The following is a 19,597-nucleotide window of genomic DNA, read 5'->3' on the forward strand; positions in this document are numbered from 1 at the left end:
AACGAGTACCCGAGCATTTTAGTGCTCGCTCATCTCTAGTTATAATCTTTATTTTTATTATAAGGCTATCATATTCCTTAGCGCTTTACAAATCATATATAGAATTCCACTGATCCAGTGTCAGTGAACACAAAAAGGGAAGGATCTATACTTTTTTTCACTGATCAGTGGAGAAAAACTTAAGTATGAAAAAGGATATTGAAAAGAATGGTTCAGTAGTTCCCCCAACCAATTTTTTTTAAATCCGGGGACTGGCTGCACCCATAATTAATTTTCGCTACACCAGGTCAGGTAACCCCATGTCCATGGCCCCATAACTAACCCCAACCCATCTAATGTACCATTTTCAGCAACCCCAGTTCTAAAATACCCCCTCTACTGCAGTTGCTCTCCTCTTCTGTTGTCTGTCTTTATGAAAAGGGTTTACTGAAAAGGGGATATTCTATAGCCCCCCCCCCCCCCCCAAAAAAAAAAATGTTCCCTTGTCTTTGGCCTTTTCACTATGAGGTGAACATGTGAGTATTAGCCAAGGCACCTAATGTTATTACAAAAGAAAAAGCTGTTACAACTTATTGACTATAGTATAAGCCTAGGGTTGGAAATGCAGCCAGTATCCAGCACCCACTAACCTCATCAATGAAAGGTCCAGCAGCATCTTCCCCGCAAATGAAAAATCTACAACATATCCCATTGATGAGATGCTGACAGCAGAGCCCTCCCTATAATGAAATATCCACAGAACAACCCCCCTGCCCCAGTTAATGAAATATCTAAACTCAAACCCCTTTTTAAAAAAAATGCCCATACACACTATGATGTCACACGGGTGTCAGGGTGTGCTCACAGGTGCGGCGCACAGACATGGTTTTTTCTGCTTTGACAAAAAGAGAAAAAGAAGCCTTTGGCTGTGGCCCGGGTGTTCCACAGCCCAGTGATTGTTTTTGTCTTCCTGACAAAAGTAATCTGTATGTGTCCATCAGCCAAAATGGCTTCAGTGGAAAAAAAAAGATAAAAAAAAATACACCAATGTGAATCTGTCCTTAGCTTTGGATTTCTGGCACAGGCACCACTGCACAATTACTCATTGGACTCATGTGACATATATAATGGATGTGTGGAGAATGTAATATGTGCTTGTTTCTCTTTTCAGCAATTATGCAGAGCATGGCCCGCAAGAACGAATGGCCTCTAGATAAAATGTGTCTGACTGTTGATGTTACCAAGAAAGGAAAAGATGACTTTGGACACCCTCCACGAGAAGGAGCTTACATTCATGGGCTCTTTATGGAAGGTAAGTGCCACAAGTAGCACAGATTAATTAAAGTTGTGGTGCCAGTCGTAATCCTAAAAAACCTAGTTGGGGCTGTAGCAGAGGATCAAAAATATTCACCAAGTTTTGAACCCAGGTAGGTACCTGCATTGCATCAGCCTTCTGCAGCAATGGCATGGCCAGAAGTGCCACTGGTCACCAGACCTGCTTTGGTCAATCCTTGTGGCCTGACCGCAGGATGTCACTTGTAATTTCCCCTTACTGTATATCACATCTCATGTTCTGGGGAGACTGAGCAGGGCAAGTATTTTGTCAGTACAGGGTAGGTAAACTTTGGGGCAGGGGTGGCAAAAAGACAAAGACCTTTTCATTACTTTCTGGAAAACCCCTTCAATTTAGGTTTATACAGGCGGTCCCCTACTTAAGGACAGCTGACTTACAGACAACCCCTAGTTGCAGACGGACCCCTTTGCCCACTATGACCGCTGGTGCAGCTCTCTGGTTGATTTACTTTAGTCCCAGGCTGCAAGGTGTCTGTAAAGGAGTTTTATTGATAATCAATCTACCAATAACAGCCCAAAAAATTTTATTGACACCGGGACAAAAAAAAAAAAATAAATTGTTTGGAGCTGCTTCTATAAAACTGCATGCCAAGTCCCTGAAACTGTAAGCTCTTCAGATTAATGTATCGGCATTAAACATACAGTCTGTAGAATACAACATGCCCTATTAGGGTTGTACAAGGCAGAGACGCTGGTTGGAATTGCTGAGCATATACCTGCTAAATGGCTCTTAGGCTTAATTTCCACTTTAATGATCCACAGCAATGATGAACAGTTTCTGGGCGTGTAGATAATTTTGATAAAATTTTGTATAAATCACGTCTACAATGCCCTGACAGTAAATTACACCACATGCTTTGGATCCCATTGTTGACTAACCGATGGCCATACCGGTGTAAATGTGCAGTTTGAGTAAAATGTCATCATAGTCAAGAGAAAAGCCTTTTTGAACAATGTTTATTTGAAATTGACGCGTCTATACAGAGACCACATTACACTGTTTGTTTCTGTGTAGGTGCTCGCTGGGACATGCAGACGGGAGTCATCTCTGAAGCACGGCTCAAGGAACTTACCCCTCCCATGCCGGTCATCTACGTGAAAGCGATTCCAGTTGACAAACAGGATCTGAAGAACATGTACGAGTGTCCTCTGTACAAAACAAAAATCAGAGGCCCCACATATGTTTGGACATTTAACCTTAGAACCAAAGAGAAGCCAGCGCGATGGGTCCTGGCAGGCGTCGCCTTGTTGCTGGCGGTTTAGACACTTGCAATTTTGGACCGCATTCACACAAAATGATTTTTGCACTATTACGGTTACTCCTTTAAGACTATACTTTTCAAAGAAAGATAGAAAATTATAACTGTTTTGTATTAAAAACTAACAGATAAATTGAGTCCAGAACTGGAATATGTGAACCTGCCCAAGAGCTTAGTACAGGCGGAATATACTGGTTTTATTAAAATCCCTTTAAAAAAAAAATGACCAAAGAAGAATTAAACTGGTCCAGGATACAGATAAACGGTCAATCATCTCTATTACATATAAAATTATACAAATATAGTAAAACTCTAAGTATTAAAGCATTTACAGTAAACATAAAGGTTATACAGAAGGTCATATCCATAAGGATAAAGAGGAAAATACAAAAATTTGCAGATACAAAAATCCTACAGGAATCAAAATGTTGCAGTTATTACATCAAGCAGCACAGAACTTGCATGGGATTAAAATCAAACTACAAATTGTTAAAATCCTCTAAATTACAGTAGAATATAGCAGTCTAGGCGTATACAATACAGTCAGGGCCTCGGGAGCTTGTTGCTGTAGATTCTCACTATTGAACAATATATGGATTACACAACAACATCAATAACTCTGTAGGAGAGAAGATCTAACTGCAGAAATGTATCAGGAACTTTGAACATGAGAAACTGATAAATAAGGTGCAAATATCACCTCATTCAACCGCTGTGATGATAGAAAAGCTTGGTGAACACATAACAGAAGGCCACAGTATACAAGCTAGTCTGGTGGACCCGCACATTGCTTCCCAGTGCATCCGTATACTCTGCCTTCTTTGGTTCACGCCTTTCCTTAAAGGTACAGATCAGTCGTCTTCCGCAAGTTGTTTTTGTAAACTAAAAAGAAAAAAAAACCTCATGTCATTTTATACGCGTGTGTAAAAATGTAATTAGATAACATTATCTAGACTTATGTAACACATTTTCAAATATTTATTACTGTATTATAATTAATATGATAAGTGACTAAATAATAGAAATGGTAGAGACCGGATGATTCTCAGATCAGAACTCAGCTCACAAGAGTATGGAGAGGGCTTGCTCCGTACGCGGCATTAGCTTGTGGAAGGGGTTAGTAACTTTTTGTTATTGTGTTGAATGTTTGCTGTAAATAAAGGCTAATCACTGTAGAACGAGACTCTTACAACTTTATCATATTGGAAAGAACTGCATTGGTGATATATTTTCATCATTCCTGTACATCTGGGGTTCCTGCTCACCTTTCAAGATACTCTTTGACGTTGTCATAACCAGAAAACTTTGCCAAGTGAATAAGCATGCCCGTGGCACAGCGTCCATCTCTCTTACGACAGTAGCTGCAGTTACAGATGTCTCGACACGGAGGACAAATCCAGTCCTATGGAGAAGGAGTTAAACAGGATATGAATATGTAATTATAATTACAAAGGTGACGGTATCATTTAAGGCTAGTCACCAAATCATTGGAAACCCGCTTTTTGACAGCAGTGCAAACATCCCAAGTCATGTAGAGAAGTACACAGCATTCGGATAATGGCTGGGCTCATGCTCTATAGGCAGGGATCGGCATTGTTTAAAGGGGTTAGCCACTTTACCTCGTGTTTTTTTTGTAATGCGTGTAAGCATGGGTAGGGCCGGATATTAGGTAGTTTACCAATATACATCTATTAACAGTTCTCTGTTTTCTTGATATGTGAAGTGAAGAAGTCCCTCGTCTTTTACCTTATAAGCCAAACATTTCTGTCCATAAAATGGCTGCAGATGGAGGGTCATGTGATCTCTCCATGGACAATCGCCAGTTAGAGATCACATGACCCTCAATCTGCCGCCATTTTATTGGCAGGAATGATTGTCTGATGAGGTAAAAGACAGGAGACTTTGCTTCACATATCAAGAAAGTCGAGAACTATTTATAAATGTATATTGGTAAATTACCCGATATCCTACACGACATGCTACAGTCCACGAAGAAACACCTGTCCTCTCGACACAAGGGGACTGACACATGAATGCAAGGGTCGATGGGTTACATCCAGGTTTGTCTTATCTACACATATGCCAAACATGAATCCTGAATTTATTCTGTCAAAGGAAGCCTTAAAGGGGTTTTCCCATGAAAGAAAATTCTCACATTTCAATCCCCTTAACACAATAAAGATCATTTTACTCAGTTCTATTGCTCCTATCACTCAGTGATCACTGCAAAATCCCAGGGTGTGGGCGGGGCCTCTCTAAGCAGACACATTGGGGGTCATTTACTAAGGGCCCGAATCGCGTTTTTACGGCGGGTTACCTGAATTTTTCCGTTTTGTGGCGATTTCCCCTGAATTGCCTCAGGGTTTTGGCGCACACGATCGGATTGTTGCGCATCGGAGCCGGCGTGCACGCGACGGAAATCGGGGGGAGCATGGCAGAGAAAAAAATCCGACGGATTCAGAGAAACCGCCGCATTTAAAAGAAAAAAAAAAAAAAGTGTCGCTGGACACGCGCTTACCTGCACCCAGCCTGGCTTGGTGTACTTCAGTGCATTCCGATGAACTTCAGCGCAGCAGCGACACCTGGTGGACGTCGGAGGAACTGCCTTAGTGAATCGCCGGAAGACCCGAATCCTCCACACAGGACGCGCCGTTGGATCGCGAATGGACCGGGTAAGTAAATCTGCCCCATTATGACCCATCTAGTTTTTTCGGGTGACAATGTGGTTACATTATCAGGGTAAAGGTGTATATAGACTTTCATCTCGCTTCTGACATTGTACTAACATCCTGACACATAGAAAGAGAGATCAGACAGATCAGAGATACATGATATCCATTAGATGCCCAACACGCACACAGCTGCTACATCTGTGTTCTCAGTCTCACAGATAAGTGATCCGGGGGAAGGTGGAGCCAGGCACTTATCTCCTTGTAGCTTGTCTCTCCTCACAATCTCCTGCCAGGAAGTGATCAGTGAGAGTCTCTGAGCTCCGATAATAGGACTGCAGGGGGCGGGGCTACAGGCTCAGAGACCGAGACCAAAATCTCATCTGCACACAATCTCATCCAAGATGGCGCCCAAGTCAGAAATTAAAGGGTTGTGTCTAGGGGCAACTAAAATTATGTACAGCAGGACTGATAGACACAGGTTGGACTTGTATCTGTGAAATGCTGCATTTTTGTTAATAACAGTGAATTAGAGAATGTATTACATTTCTAACATATAAATGAGGATATTACAAGGGAAATCAGTTGTATAATCCTCGATATTAAGTCTATGCACATGTGCATAGTTTTTGTACAGGCCCATTCGTACGACTTGCAAAAGTGTCTAAAAACCATAGATAAGTCTAATGCGAGGAAATTATAGGGGTTTTTTTTCTGCCAAAAATTCGGAAAGAATTTGGTGGTAATGGATTGATAAATCTGTGCACCAGTTCACATCTCTGATAGGGCTTCGGTTATTAGGAGTGGTGGCAGCCTTTCCATTATACCTCATCTCTGTACAGTTGCTGGAAAGACTTGCACTTGCTCTGTGTGTTATAACACTACTGGGTTTGGCTCAAAATAACTTAAAGGGGTTTTAAGAAATAAAACCTAAATAGTAAAAGCTCTAGATATTGAATATGAAACTTTTTTTTTTTTCCTGTTTCTATTGACTTTGCTACTTACAGGGTCCAAAAGTGCCTCCCGCACATCTTCTCCATAGCGATTTCTTAAACATGGTCCACAAAACTGTCCTCTGACACCACCACAACCAGGATTACGGCAGTAAGTTTTTGTGTCCAGTGTTTTCTGCCGACATTGGTGACATGTGCTTCCCTGAAAGAGGGTAAACGGGTTAATTAACATAAAGTAAGGGGGGCACCAGCCATGAGGCAAATTGAGCCTCTTGCTTCAGGCTGCAGAAAATCCTGCTACAAAGAACTTGAAACTTAAAAATAGAGATTTCCACACCAGATATCAGCATGGCTGTGAAAAAAAAAAAAAAATATTATATATATTATAATAATGAGATATTACTAATGGATGGTAGAGGGGATAACGTTCTATAGCTCACCTAAGGGAGCAGAAAACTCAAGTTCTGCATACAACAAATTCAAAAAAATAAAAGACATCTCCCCCATTTAGAAGAGGCTGTTTTCTGCAAGGCCCAGTTCACAGCTCCATCAGGACTTCAGTTAGTCTTGCCATTATACCTAATCTCTGTATAGTTACTGGAAAGACCAAGGACCAGATTGAGATGTGAACTAGGCCCATGAAGTTTCTCCAAGAACTCTGATGTCACAAACTTCCAGGAGGGAGAAGAGAATTAGATGTACTAGACTCCAACCATATCACAAGTCAAATATCCAAAAGAAGAAGGACCCAGGAATTAGGAAGAACATAAAAAATAAAGCATTCTGAATTACCGCGATTTGGTCATAAATTTTGTCTTTAACTGTTATTGCAACATTTTCCAACTCTTCTTCTGTAATGTCCTCCACAGCACGAGAGTTGTTTTTTGATGCTCTTCTTCGTTTTCTAATTTCTTCACGAGCTTCCTAATAAACCCCAGAAGAAATTTTTTCAAAATTTAAGGTTCTTATACTATACAAATAAAAAGGGAAAAAAAAAAAAAAAAAAAAAAACACATCTGAATACAAACACCAGTCTATGGCAGTGATGGCGAACCTTTTAGAGACAGAGTGCCCGAACTACAACCAAAATCCATTTATTTACCGTTAAGTGCACTTTAAGCAGTAACTTATTGCTACCTGTTCTTCCACTTCTTTCAATTGTATCGACCGCCTGAGGCCACCAATACAGTTGAAAGAAGAAGGGCAAATTCAGACTTTCATTATAGATTCTCTCCAAGTTGCCTGGGACAGCAGGATGTTTTGATGGGTTTGGTCCTGTTTGGTGAACTCTGTCCTGGGGTGATGGCCTGAGTGCCCACAGAAAGGGCTCTGAGTGCCACCTCCGGCACCCGTGCCATAGGTTCGCCACCACTGCTCTATGGTATGGTTGGTCTTAAAGGAGAGTTAGGCCCCTTCCACACTTGTAGAACATGTCAGGGTGCGATCAGGGTTTGGTCAGTGAAAAACTGACATTTTGCATCAGAGTTCAATCAGTTTTCAGTGTGTCTGCGTGAAAAAAAAAAAAAAATGCTGAAAGTCTGAAAAAGCCCATTGATTACAATGGGTCAGAGTGCAGTGCAAGTTCTGCACGTCAAAAGCATGCGCAGAACACGCGCGTGAAAAACGCAACTGTGGAAGGGGCCATAATAGTAGACTTTCTTGATTCAAATCAACAAACATAACGTAAAGACACTAGACAGTAGTGGTTTTCTGAGCAATGTTTAGATCTTTCTCGACTCTTCCATACACAACTGGTTTGGCATAAAGTGCTTCTTAAATGAAAGGAGAGAACAAAATTCCAGGAATTCAGATTTTCACGATCCTTATATCCCCAAATATTTTACATTAAAGGAGGATTGGGAGGCCTTATACATATTTTCATATGGTTAGAGATTTATCGTTCGCTGATGAACGATAGTGGCCAACCCATACATCAAGAAAACTGGCGGAGAAATGATAAATCTCCCTCAGAATGTGTGTGGAGGATCTGAACAGTCTGTGTGTACAGTGTCGGAGACTATCCTGATATTTGTCTATAGCCAGTTATTGGCATGTTTTGCCCTGGGTAAAAATATCCTTATAGAAGAAGAAGTATTTGTATTGTGTGATACTTACATCACTTAAGGTGCGCCTGAAAGCTCTTTTACCATATTTCTGTAGATGTTCTGCAAACTGCAAAGCAGACGCAGTAAAGTTCTCCAGTGCAAAGTTCTCTTTAGGCCGCGCGCTGCGTGTCGGGTTTGTTCGCCTTTCAACAGGACCTTCAGAAAATGATCGACGGCTGTTTTTTTTCTGCTTCTAAACAAAATAGTAAAAAGTTATTTCATATTTCACATTAATACAGCCATAACATCCAGATGTTTTGCAACTTACAGTAGGCGTAGTGGATTTTACTGGAAACAGTTCGGGCATGGAGTTCAGCTCGGCAAGAAGCTGGGCAAGCTGGAAAGCAGCAAAAAAGGAATCGGTGGTTAACTTGTGGATCAAAAGCTTAAAAAACTATTAGAGGTCATGATTAAGGGACATAAAACCCTCAGTCATTTCCAGTCATTTGGATGGAAAGATTTAAACAGTGAATATTTATTTGCAATTAAAAATGTTAAAAAAAAAAAAAACACCACACACAACACACAGGGCATATAAAGCTAAAATAAACGCACATTCTGCCAGAGTATGTCAGTCACACCAGTATGTCAGTGTGCTTGGTTTACAGTCCTGCATTCGTGTAGTAGATATCCTTTAAAGGACATCTACCACTACATTAATTAAGGGGGGGGGGTAGACTGTCACCAAACACATGCTCGTTACCTAAGGGGTGATGGGGGGAGTGATCCTGCCACGTTCCAGCACAGCTGCTAATCCGAAATATAGACTTATGACTTTATGCAAACGAGCTAGAGGTTCTAACCTCTCCCCTAGCCAAGCGCCTCCTGGCTCCGTCCCAGGAGGTGCATTGCTAGCTGAGAGGAGAGTGCCTCCGGCTCATTTGCATAAAGTTACAAGTCTATATTTTGGATTAGCAGCCGTGCTGGAACATGGCAGGAGGACTCCCCCATCACCCCTAAGGTAACGAGTATGCATTTGGTGAGTCTACTTCCCTTAAATGTGGTGGTAGATGTCCTTTAAAGGGGACCTACCACCACGATTCTACCTATAAAGGTAGAACGGGTGGTAGATGGATGAATGGGAAGTAAGGATAGCCCTTTTTGGGCTAATCCTTACGTCCCGGCTATCCTTTTGTAAACCTTAATGAGTTTATATGCTAATTTATTTAAGTGGGTACTAGGGCGTTGAGTAGACGGACATGAGGCTACTAGTCGCGGCTACTCCACGCCCCAGTAGCCTCGTTCCTCCGCCTACCAGGTAATCTTCGATGTGCAGCTCCTCGTAGCTGCGCGCCCTCGTGCGAATATCCAGAACGCAGGCCTACGGGTGCGCGGCCGTAGCTCCGAGGCTGGCGCTACTGCGCATGCGCAGTAGCCGGGGGACTCAGACGAGGGCGCGCAGCTACTCATTAAATTTACAAAAAGATAGCCGGGACGTAAGGATTAGCCCAAAAAGGGCTATCCTTACGTCCCATTCATTCACCTACCACCCGGTGGTAGGTGCCCTTTCACATAGAGGCCGATCTGTAGGAATTTTGTTACTGAGCAGAATTTTTTTGCTCAAGTATTTGGAGCATGCTTTTTCCTGGTATTTTTAAACCAAAAATATAAGTTTATCACAAACACACAATTCTGGTGAAAACCTATTAAATCCTGCCACAAGAATGAGACTACATCCGATGCAGGATTTATTTGCAGATGAACGGTTCAGGTCGCTACTTACCACAGCTTGATTTTCCTTGATATTCTTTGCTCTTTTGGCCAGGGCATTTGAGTTTTCCTGGTTGGATACAGCGTTTTCTGCCTCTGATTTTGGGGCGGTTTTCCTTTTACTCTCAGGTATTGCAGTCTCTCCTTTGACAGGCGCTTTCTTTCGGTTGTTCCGCGCTGGCATTACTGTAGCAGTAGTTGGAGGCTTCTTATCTTTATTTGCAAGCTTTTTGTTGGGAAACTGAAGGGCAATGCGCAGCCCGAACTTTCTCTTTTTGAGTGGGAGGGATATTTCTTCACTTTCTGACAGAATTTCTTCATTTTCACTCATATCCTAAGGTTAAAATTACAAAATGTTGAGAGAGAATTCATAAAATATCAGGATATCAGACATAATACAGACACGGAATGAGGTTCTGAGGTTCGCAGATTATAGCAAGTACGTAAGCCCCACTCCTCCTCCTCCTCCATGCCCACTTGCCGTGGAAGTGACGTAAAGGGTTAAACAATTAACTGGCATTTCCGTAGTAATAGCGATTAATTCAGTGCTTGCATGCCAGAAAACGGGTGTACAAGTCCTGATAAATTTAGAGTACAATGGAATCCATGTCCGTCCTACCTGATCCTCAAAGTCTTGATGTGGAAACCCTTCAAAAACATCATTTTCCGAATCCCCATCTTCAGTAAATATTCCCCGTAGTTCTTCAGTTATGGATTTAGGATCAAAGATTAGTTTCTGCAGATCAAAATAGCATAAAACATTGTTATAGAAAGTTCAATAGATAACACAAAGAAAATGGCTAAAATTTAATGGGGTGCCTGAGATTACGTAATTTGCCCTGAGGGTATGAAAATAACAAATATATATCTCACCTAACCCCAGTGTCCTGTGGCGCAACCCTGGCCTCTGTTTGTATACAGCCTAAGGATATGTACGCACAACTGTGTTTTCACCGGGGCCATTATCCTGGCGTAGGACATGAATGGGTGGAGAAGATTGAGGGGATGAGCACTACTCGGCCTACCCTCTGCATGGAAAGCTGAACGGCCTCAGCCAGATATAGGGTGCATCCCATATTTCGCTGTCACCCAGCTGGACTACGTTGTGTCTCACCAAACTGTGATGGTGCCATAGACCCCTATGGGTCCTGTGATCTGGCCACGGACATGTACATGAAGCCTTACACAGTGTAAAGCTAGACTAGACAATATTGTATTATATATCAACATGTAATGTTGGAAGATAAATCTGTTCATTCTACTGTAATGTTGAACCTCCTATGGTATTAATTGACTGCTCTATCCAGAGCAGGTTAAATGTGGGACCCCACCCACTGTTAACTAAAAAAGGTACAGGACCTGCTCACTCGCTACAGCCTGTGACTATTATACACCATTGCAGCCGGTCACAGGATACATCAGGAGCGCGGAGGGACTTTCCTCATACACCGGCGTTTATTAACAAATGTCAATGTCATCATCTGGATCTTTTCCTTCCAGTATACATCTAGTTGAGCGACAATTTATTGTAGGAGCAGAGGACTGCATTACTGTAGGTCTTTGCTTCCCGTCTGAAAGGGAGGTAAAATTCCTGTTTTTCATAGTAAAACAAAAGGACCTCTCTTTAGTGGAAAGGAAGAGGACATCACATCAGCTGTCCCGGGAGCTGCAGGGACACCGTCCAGCCACCACATAGAGAATGGAGCCGTCTGCTTCCCGTTTTATTTTCTATATATTGGCTGCGGAGAACTACTGATCAGTGGGGGTGCTAGTTACATAGTTTATCAGGTTGAGAAAAAAGACACATGTCCATCAAGTTATTGGACCCACACACGCTATTTGTGACCATGGAGTGTCCAGAGTGGGATACAATCTATGATGCAAGGATTCCCTTCTCTACTGATAAACAGCAGCACCGATACTGTAATCCACAGCAGGTCCGGACAGCCCAGGACACAGGACTCTGCACGGTCTGTGAATGGAAAGTGTGAAACCATCCTAACTTTGAGGACCAAATTAGTATAGCATATATATTTATATATTTTGGTCTATCATAACCATATAGACCTTTCTATTCTTTGGGCCAGAACTGCCGATGCATATTTCAAACCGAACAACAAACCCCCCCATCAATTTTCCTCCTACTACAAACCATTTCCATAGCTGGCATTCTACCCCTATGTATTCAGCTCTGTGCTCAATACTCGTTGCCTAACCTGGAGAGGTCCCGCGGCAGGGTTCAGATCCAAGCCTCTAGTTATACTGGAGATCGGCTAAGGTTACCTGCAAAGAAATTTTACTTCCACCACTCGAAGGTTAAATTGAAGCACTAGAAAATGTAACATTTTAATGACTTAATGGAGGAATATTTGTGAGGAGCTGCGAGCCATTTTTACAAAGAATGAAAAATTACTTTCAAGAGAAACTGCATTAGCTCTTTAGCCTTTGTGCTGCTGTGCCGTGACCCCGCTGAGAATACTATGTGCTAAATAATTTCCCCCCCCAGTTTCCTCTATTACTTCCACCTCTGCTCCCAAGGAGCCAGCTTCAGGGGATCACAATTACTGATTAGGAACAATGGAGAAACGCACTTCACCCTATGTATCGCTGGGAACTGATGGGCTTTAATTAAGAAAACGTACTGCTGAATTTCAATAGGCGGCTCCCTCCCCCATCAGCACTATTAAAATCGTTTCAGGACTCCCCTCGATGATTTTCAAGAGTCTCATTAAACTGTTCATAAGTCCCGTCAAAACTAAAATGTCTCACTCTGAAATTCTTACTTTAGGCTTCATAAATAGAGGTCTATATTTATTAGTACAAAAAAAGCAAGTAGTCTAAGCCCAAAGTCTAAGGCAAGTTTTAAAGGGAAAGCGCACCACTATTTGCCACGGTGTACGGTCACAGTGCTCTACATGAGATTGTACCACGTTATATTGTTCTCCCATATTCATAGGGTACCAGTGTGATCGGAGGTGGTCCGACTGCAGAGTCTCCCACCAATCACGAGCACACAGGTCAAGTCCTAACCAGTGAATGGAGCAGTAGATTGAGCGCATGTCCTACATCTCCATTCCCGGTCTATAAGAATGTCGTGACAATTTCCAACACACTCAAATTATAGCATGAAGCGGCAGGAAGCATGCTCGGCCAGCAGCTTCACCCATTACCAAGAACCGGACCAGCACAATTATCTCATACCCCGTGGATAACAAAGTTTGGACCTCCAGTATCATCTTCTATCACCAAAACAATCATGTATATTTTAAGGGTTCCGTTGCGTTATTTTTTTTTTAATGGCTTCTGTTAGTGTCCGACTGCACCAATTCCACTAGGCTTCCATTATTTGTAAAAAAAAAACAACAAAAAAAAAAACAGCACTTCAGCTTCCGTATTATATACCGATATAATAACAGAAGCACTAATGGGAGACAAAAAAAATGAAAAAAAATAAAGGGACATTTTAATAACAAATCTACACGTAATTCACATCGTGTGCATCATGAAGTATGGGGGCTTGTTTTTTTTCATGGAGAGTTGCAGTTTTTACTGGTACTATTCTGAATTACATTCATGATGCAAATTCTAATAAGTTATTGCTCCATTGTGTGGGGAGATGCAAAAAGAACAAAAAATATGAGCATTATAATTTTTGTTATAGCATTCATTCTTAACCCCTTAAGGACCAGGCCCTTTTTCGTTTTTGCGTTTTTATTTTTCACTCCCCACCTTCAAAAATCTATAACTTTTTTATTTTTCCATGTACAGAGCTGTGTGATGGCTTATTTTCTGCGTAACAAATTGCACTTCGTAGTGATGGTATTAAATATTCCATGCCGTGCACTGGGAAGCGGGAAAAAAATTCTAAATGCAGTGAAAATGATGAAAAAACACATTTGCGCCATTTCTTGTGGGCTTGGTTTTTACAGCTTTCACTGTGCACCCCAAATGACATGTTTATTTCATTCATTGGGTCAATACGATCACGGGGATACCAAATTTGTATAGGTTTTATAATGTTTTCATACATTTACAAAAATTAAAACCTCCTGTACAGAAAAAAAATTCTTCATTTTGCCGTGTTCTTGGGCTAATAACTTTTTCATACTTTGGTGTATGGAGCTGTGGGTGGTGTCATTTTTTGCGACTTCTGATGACGTTTTCAATGCTTCTATTTTTAGGACTGTTCGACATTTTGATCACTTTTTATAGAATTTTTTCTATTTTTCAAAATGGCAAAAAAATGCCATTTGCGACTTCGGGCGCTATTTTCCGCTACGGGGTTTAACACAGTGAAGAACGGTTATTATATTTTGATAGATCGGGCATTTTCGGACACGGCGATACCTATTGTGTTTATGATTTTTACTGTTTATTTATATTTATATCAGTTCTAGGGAAAGGGGGGTGATTTGAATTTTTATGTTTTTTTAATATAATTTTTTTTTTTTTACTGTTTTTTATTTATTTTTTTTACTATTTTACAGACTCCCTAGGGTACTTTAACCCTAGGTTGTCTGATTGATCCTACCATATACTGCCATACTACAGTATGGCAGTATATGGGGATTTTGCATACTATCTACTATCTTTGTGTGATCCCAGGCTGTCATGGCAACGGATCGCCGCTCCCCGGTGACGTCACGGGGAGTGACGATCGGAGCCAAGATGGCGGCGCCCACGCGCCGCCGGCTCTTTAATGCCGCCGGCAGCTTTGCCGGCGGCAATCAAAGGGTTAACACCCGCGATCGGTGCAAGCACCGATCGCGGGTGTTAGCGACGGGCGTTTGCTTCATTATGAAGCAAATGCCCGGTGAGTATGAAGAGGGCTCAGCCTGTGAGCCCTCTTCATACTCCCCCATGCGCAGTAAGACGTAAGGGTACGTCTTATTGCGCTATGGGGTTAAAAGAGATTTCCAAACATTGCTAATACCTCTTCAATTAATATGGGGGGAAGAAGGATATAGGGAAAGGTCTTTCTAATGTTTAGATTCTTAGCTGGCACAATAAACTTTTATTACCTACCTGCTAATCAGGATACGCATACTCGTCCTATGTCTTGTAGTGGTAACTATTACAATATAATATGCAATTTGTGCTGTAGATCTGATCCACAATAAAGTGAAGGCTTCATTCAGATGGCCTTTCGCGTGCCCGGAGGGACCCTGGGTGAGCACAGGACTCCTCTCCCCATAGGCAGACAAGCTTCATGGTAACGGTGCGGTAATACACCAGGGAGCCATACACTTCTATGGTGAGTGTGATCTGGCTGCAATAGGTATGGCCCGATCATGGTCACAATTCTGGCCTTCTGAATGTACCCCAAATCTGCATGTTTACATGAAAAAGTGTGATACTAAGTACCGATTGCATTCATTTTGGTTATAACACTGCCACGCTGTACACTGGAAACGACGAAAAGCTCTCAAAGTGGACCGGTGTATTCATGAGGGGGGGCGGTCTGAGGCACTGCTTCTTCCCCAGACCACCACTCTCACTCCATAGGCTGGGGGTGACTGCCACGTGCCATGCAACAGTCTCTAACACCGCCCCCTCATGAATACGTCAGACTGCTTCGCGGTGGATAGCGGTCCAGCGTTTCTAGTGCGCCTGTTTTAGCACTAAGGGCTGCTTACTTTTTATGGGTGACAGGTCCTCTGTTTACTGTAGCCTAAGGATAAAGTACAGACATTTAACAATATCCAGAGGTCCTTTTGTAACTAGGGGCCTGTAACTCGATTGTCCTTAAGTAGGGGACCGTCCAACCCCTTTTCATCAATTGACGATTAACTCCATTTGCACAAAACTTTTTGCAGAAATGGTAGAAAAACATGCAAATTATTGCTTTACATCTCTTTGTACGCCAAAAAGGGGGTGATAAGTGTCCACAATGTAAGGAGCGGCACAACCCAAGCCCAACTTTCCGCTCCAAAGTTGATTGTGGGATTGGGATGTGCAATGTGGTTATCAGTGGGGTCCCGGGCGGTCAGATTGCAATCCTCACGCCTGTGGACATGATATGAAAATCAAACTGTGAACCCCTTGCAGCAGCGTCTGTAAATGCAATTCAAGAGCGACGTCTGAACACAGGCTTCCGGTAACTACACGTGAAGAGTATTGGCTGCGGGATTTACAACAATCCTGCAGCTATCATGTGAGAATCGGAGACCAGCCAAATTCATCCAGCCTCAGACTGTGTAGGGCAGTGGTCCCCAAACTACGGCCCGCGGGCCACTTACGACCCGCGGACCGTTTCTATCCGGCCCCCATCCCATTCAGCGCCGAGCCCCCAGATCCGGATTTGTTATTTGGGGCGCCTGGGCTGGCGCTCCAGTAGAGTCAATGATTAGGCCACGGTCTTCAGCAGTCGGGCAGGGGCCTCCGTCCGTCCGGACAGGAAGCTCCTGCCCGTCACTGAATAGTGCTCGATGCGGCCGGAAACGGCCACTCGAGCACTATTATTGCAGGTGGAGCGATGTGGCCGGAATACAACCCCAGCGCACATCGCTCCTTGAACCTGGATGCGCGGCCGCGTGATTACGTCATCACGCGGCCGCGCACCCCTTCCTGTCCGGCAGCAGCCAGAAGAAAGAAGACACGGGAGCCAGAGGTAAGTACAGGGTTTTGTTTTTTTTTTTTTTCTTAAACAGCAGTAGAAACATTGTGGCTGTCCTAATATATGAAATAATGGAGGGGCAGCATAGGGAATAATTAATGGTGGGGGGCAGCATAGGAAATAATTATGAGGGGCAGCATAGGAAATAATTATGAGGGGCAAGCATAGGAAATAATTAGTTATGAGGGGTAAGCATAGGAAATAATTAGTTATGAGGGGCAAGCATAGGAAATAATTAGTTATGAGGGGCAAGCATAGGAAATAATTATGAGGGGCAGCACAGGAAATAATTATGAGGGGCAAGCATAGGAAATAATTAGTTATGAGGGGCAAGCATAGGAAATAATTAGTTATGAGGGGCAAGCATAGGAAATAATTAGTTATGAGGGGCAAGCATAGGAAATAATTAGTTATGAGGGGCAAGCATAGGAAATAATTAGTTATGAGGGGCAAGCATAGGAAATAATTAGTTATGAGGGGCAGCATAGGAAATAGTTAATTTCCTATGCTTGCCCCTCTTAATTATTTCATATACCCCCACCATTAATTATTTCCTATGCTTGCCCCTCATAACTAACTATTTCCTATACTGCCCCTCATAATTAATAGTTATGAGGGGCAGCATAGGAAATAATTAATTATGAGGGGCAGCATAGGAAATAATTAATTATGAGGGGCAGCATAGGAAATAATTAGTTATGAGGGGCAGCATAGGAAATAATTAGTTATGAGGGGCAAGCATAGGAAATAATTATGAGGGGCAGCACAGGAAATAATTATGAGGGGCAGCATAGGAAATAATTATGAGGGGCAGCATAGGAAATAATTATGAGGGGCAGCATAGGAAATAATTAGTTATGAGGGGCAAGCATAGGAAATAATTAGTTATGAGGGGCAGCATAGGAAATAATTAGTTATGAGGGGCAGCATAGGAAATAGTTAATTTCCTATGCTTGCCCCTCTTAATTATTTCATATACCCCCACCATTAATTATTTCCTATGCTTGCCCCTCATAACTAACTATTTCCTGTGCTGCCCCTCATAACTAACTATTTCCTATGCTTGCCCCTCATAACTAACTATTTCCTATGCTTGCCCCTCATAACTAACTATTTCCTATACTGCCCCTCATAATTAATAGTTATGAGGGGCAGCATAGGAAATAATTAATTATGAGGGGCAGCATAGGAAATAATTAATTATGAGGGGCAGCATAGGAAATAATTAATTATGTGGGGCAGCATAGGAAATAATTAATTATGTTGGGCAGTCTAGTAATTAATGGGGGGGCAGCATATTTAATAATTCATTGACCCAATTAATTCATTAACTGGGCCAATAAAAAGAAAAGTTCACAAAGGGGTGCAGTATATTAAATAATTAATTGAGGGGGGGGGGCCCAGTGTATTACAGATGCGGTCGCATGTACCGCTAGCTCTGTGTTTTCAAGGAATTTCTTATATATTTTTTATTTTTAAACTTCAGTCCGGCCCTCCAACGGTCTGAGAGGGACAGTGAATTGCCCCCTATGTAAAAAGCTTGGGGACCCCTGGTGTAGGGTAACCTCGAGGGTGCAGTCATACGTGCCGCTAGCGTTGCGTTTACAAATGCAACTCTTGTGCAGGCCTCAAGACGCATGCAATTGGGCCCCGGGCACCAGTACTGCGTATGTAAATTACGTACTTACGTATGTAAATGCAACTTTATTACCACTTGTGATCACACCTGGAGAGCGTGTTCACACATTCAGTTTTTCAGATGCGGTTTTTGATGTCAAAAAAAAAAAAAAAAAAAAAAAAAAGGAGGAGAAACAGATCCTCTCAATGGTATGTTATCACCCATTATGATCCAACCCTGTATTTGCTTTCAAAAACTGCATCTGAAAAGCTGAATGTGTGAACACAACCCAAATCTGGTGCGTTTTGGAACGAATCTTCGCCTGCAAGAAAACATCTTTTTTATTACTGATCCTTAGTAAGAGGATGTGTGAACTTTATATGAAACTCCTCATAAGCAGCCAGGTCTAGTAGATAATGTAGAGGTCACTCATAAGCAACAAATATACAAGATGTCAGCTGCAGCAGCACATATATCCTGCACGATCATGGCTGAGTATTACTATGCGTGGATCGTGCACATAACGTTACAATAGTCTGAGCGCTTCCTCTCTCGTGGCGCCAAACCCGCAGCAGCCTCCCCATCCCCCTTGCTCATACACGTGGAGCGGCCCGGGGCTCAGCCGCTATCAGTACGGGCCCGGCTTTCCTCACCTGTCCTGCAGGAGTGGCCGAGTCCATGGCGGCAGCTGGGGGGAGTCCAGGTGTGGTACACTATGTACAGATGTGTAAGTCTTGTAAACTTTCCCCGCCAGCCGCGTGGTGCAGAGCTCAGAGCCAGGGGAGGAGCAGCCACGCCCCCACAGTGAGAGGCGCCACACACTATATAGGAGGGCTGATACCACAGACATGGCATCTACCTCATACATAACAACACTGAGGAAACGAGGAGTAGATTCACCCTCCCCCCCCCCCCCCCAAAAAAAAAAAGAAGTGGCGTTTTATTATAATGTCCCCAAATAGCGGTACACAGATGTCCCCTGATGTAACTTACTGCAGAATACCCCATAGTCTGCTCTGCCCCCACACTGTAAAATGGCCATAGTGATCCCTGTATAATGACCCTCACACTATTCTGCCCCCCATTATAATGCCAGCACAATGTAACACCTCACAGATGGACTAATAAAATATCCTATGTACAGGGCATAAAGTCATCAGCCTCATGTACACGACTGTATGTTTTTTCCTGTACTGTATATACAGCTGTATTTTGGTCGTAAATACAGGATGTTTGTAACCCTATGGCACCGTATCCGTACCATATCTGTATAAAATATGATGGCTGACTGCTGGCTTTATATGGTGCACAACTGCATCAGCACATATACAACCC

At 42.6% G+C, this 19,597-nt stretch overlaps 2 protein-coding genes across 4 annotated transcripts in view; one reads left to right on the forward strand and one right to left on the reverse strand.

The window, feature by feature from the left end:
* Positions 1-2,595, forward strand: part of DNAH11 (dynein axonemal heavy chain 11) — a 181,987-nt gene extending 179,392 nt beyond the window's left edge. For both annotated transcript variants that reach the window (XM_072153831.1, XM_072153832.1), the window contains exons 82-83: positions 1,151-1,291; positions 2,348-2,595. In XM_072153831.1, coding sequence (XP_072009932.1) covers positions 1,151-1,291; positions 2,348-2,595 — 389 coding nt within the window. The remainder of the gene's footprint in view (positions 1-1,150; positions 1,292-2,347) is intronic.
* Positions 2,596-2,742: 147 nt separating this feature from the next.
* CDCA7L (cell division cycle associated 7 like) lies at positions 2,743-19,080 on the reverse strand. Of its 2 annotated transcripts, none has more exons than XM_072153834.1 (9): positions 18,916-19,080; positions 10,648-10,764; positions 10,042-10,362; positions 8,587-8,655; positions 8,329-8,508; positions 7,006-7,137; positions 6,266-6,415; positions 3,857-3,993; positions 2,743-3,473 (listed from the first exon to the last, which is right to left on the reverse strand). In XM_072153834.1, the coding sequence occupies exons 1-9, from the start codon at positions 18,940-18,942 to the stop codon at positions 3,443-3,445; spliced, it is 1,164 nt and encodes a 387-aa protein (XP_072009935.1). In that variant the 5' UTR covers positions 18,943-19,080; the 3' UTR covers positions 2,743-3,442. The 2 variants fall into 2 exon arrangements, with proteins under 2 accessions (XP_072009935.1, XP_072009934.1); XM_072153833.1 differs by having other exon boundaries at positions 8,329-8,511; positions 18,916-19,079.
* Between the last annotated feature and the right edge of the window lie 517 nt (positions 19,081-19,597).

Source organism: Engystomops pustulosus, chromosome 5 (assembly GCF_040894005.1).
Source record: "Engystomops pustulosus chromosome 5, aEngPut4.maternal, whole genome shotgun sequence".
Taxonomy (NCBI): Eukaryota; Metazoa; Chordata; class Amphibia; order Anura; family Leptodactylidae; genus Engystomops; species Engystomops pustulosus.

Excerpts from the sequence above, each read along its gene's own strand:
- CDCA7L (XM_072153833.1), bottom strand. The coding sequence starts at position 18,942 with ATGGACTCGGCCACTCCTGCAGGACAG. Across the intron at positions 8,512-8,586 it reads TAAAATCCACTACGCCTACT|AAGCAGAAAAAAAACAGCCG; the intron begins GTAAGTTGCAAA and ends TATTTTGTTTAG. Across the intron at positions 3,474-3,856 it reads GTCAAAGAGTATCTTGAAAG|TTTACAAAAACAACTTGCGG; the intron begins GTGAGCAGGAAC and ends TTTTCTTTTTAG.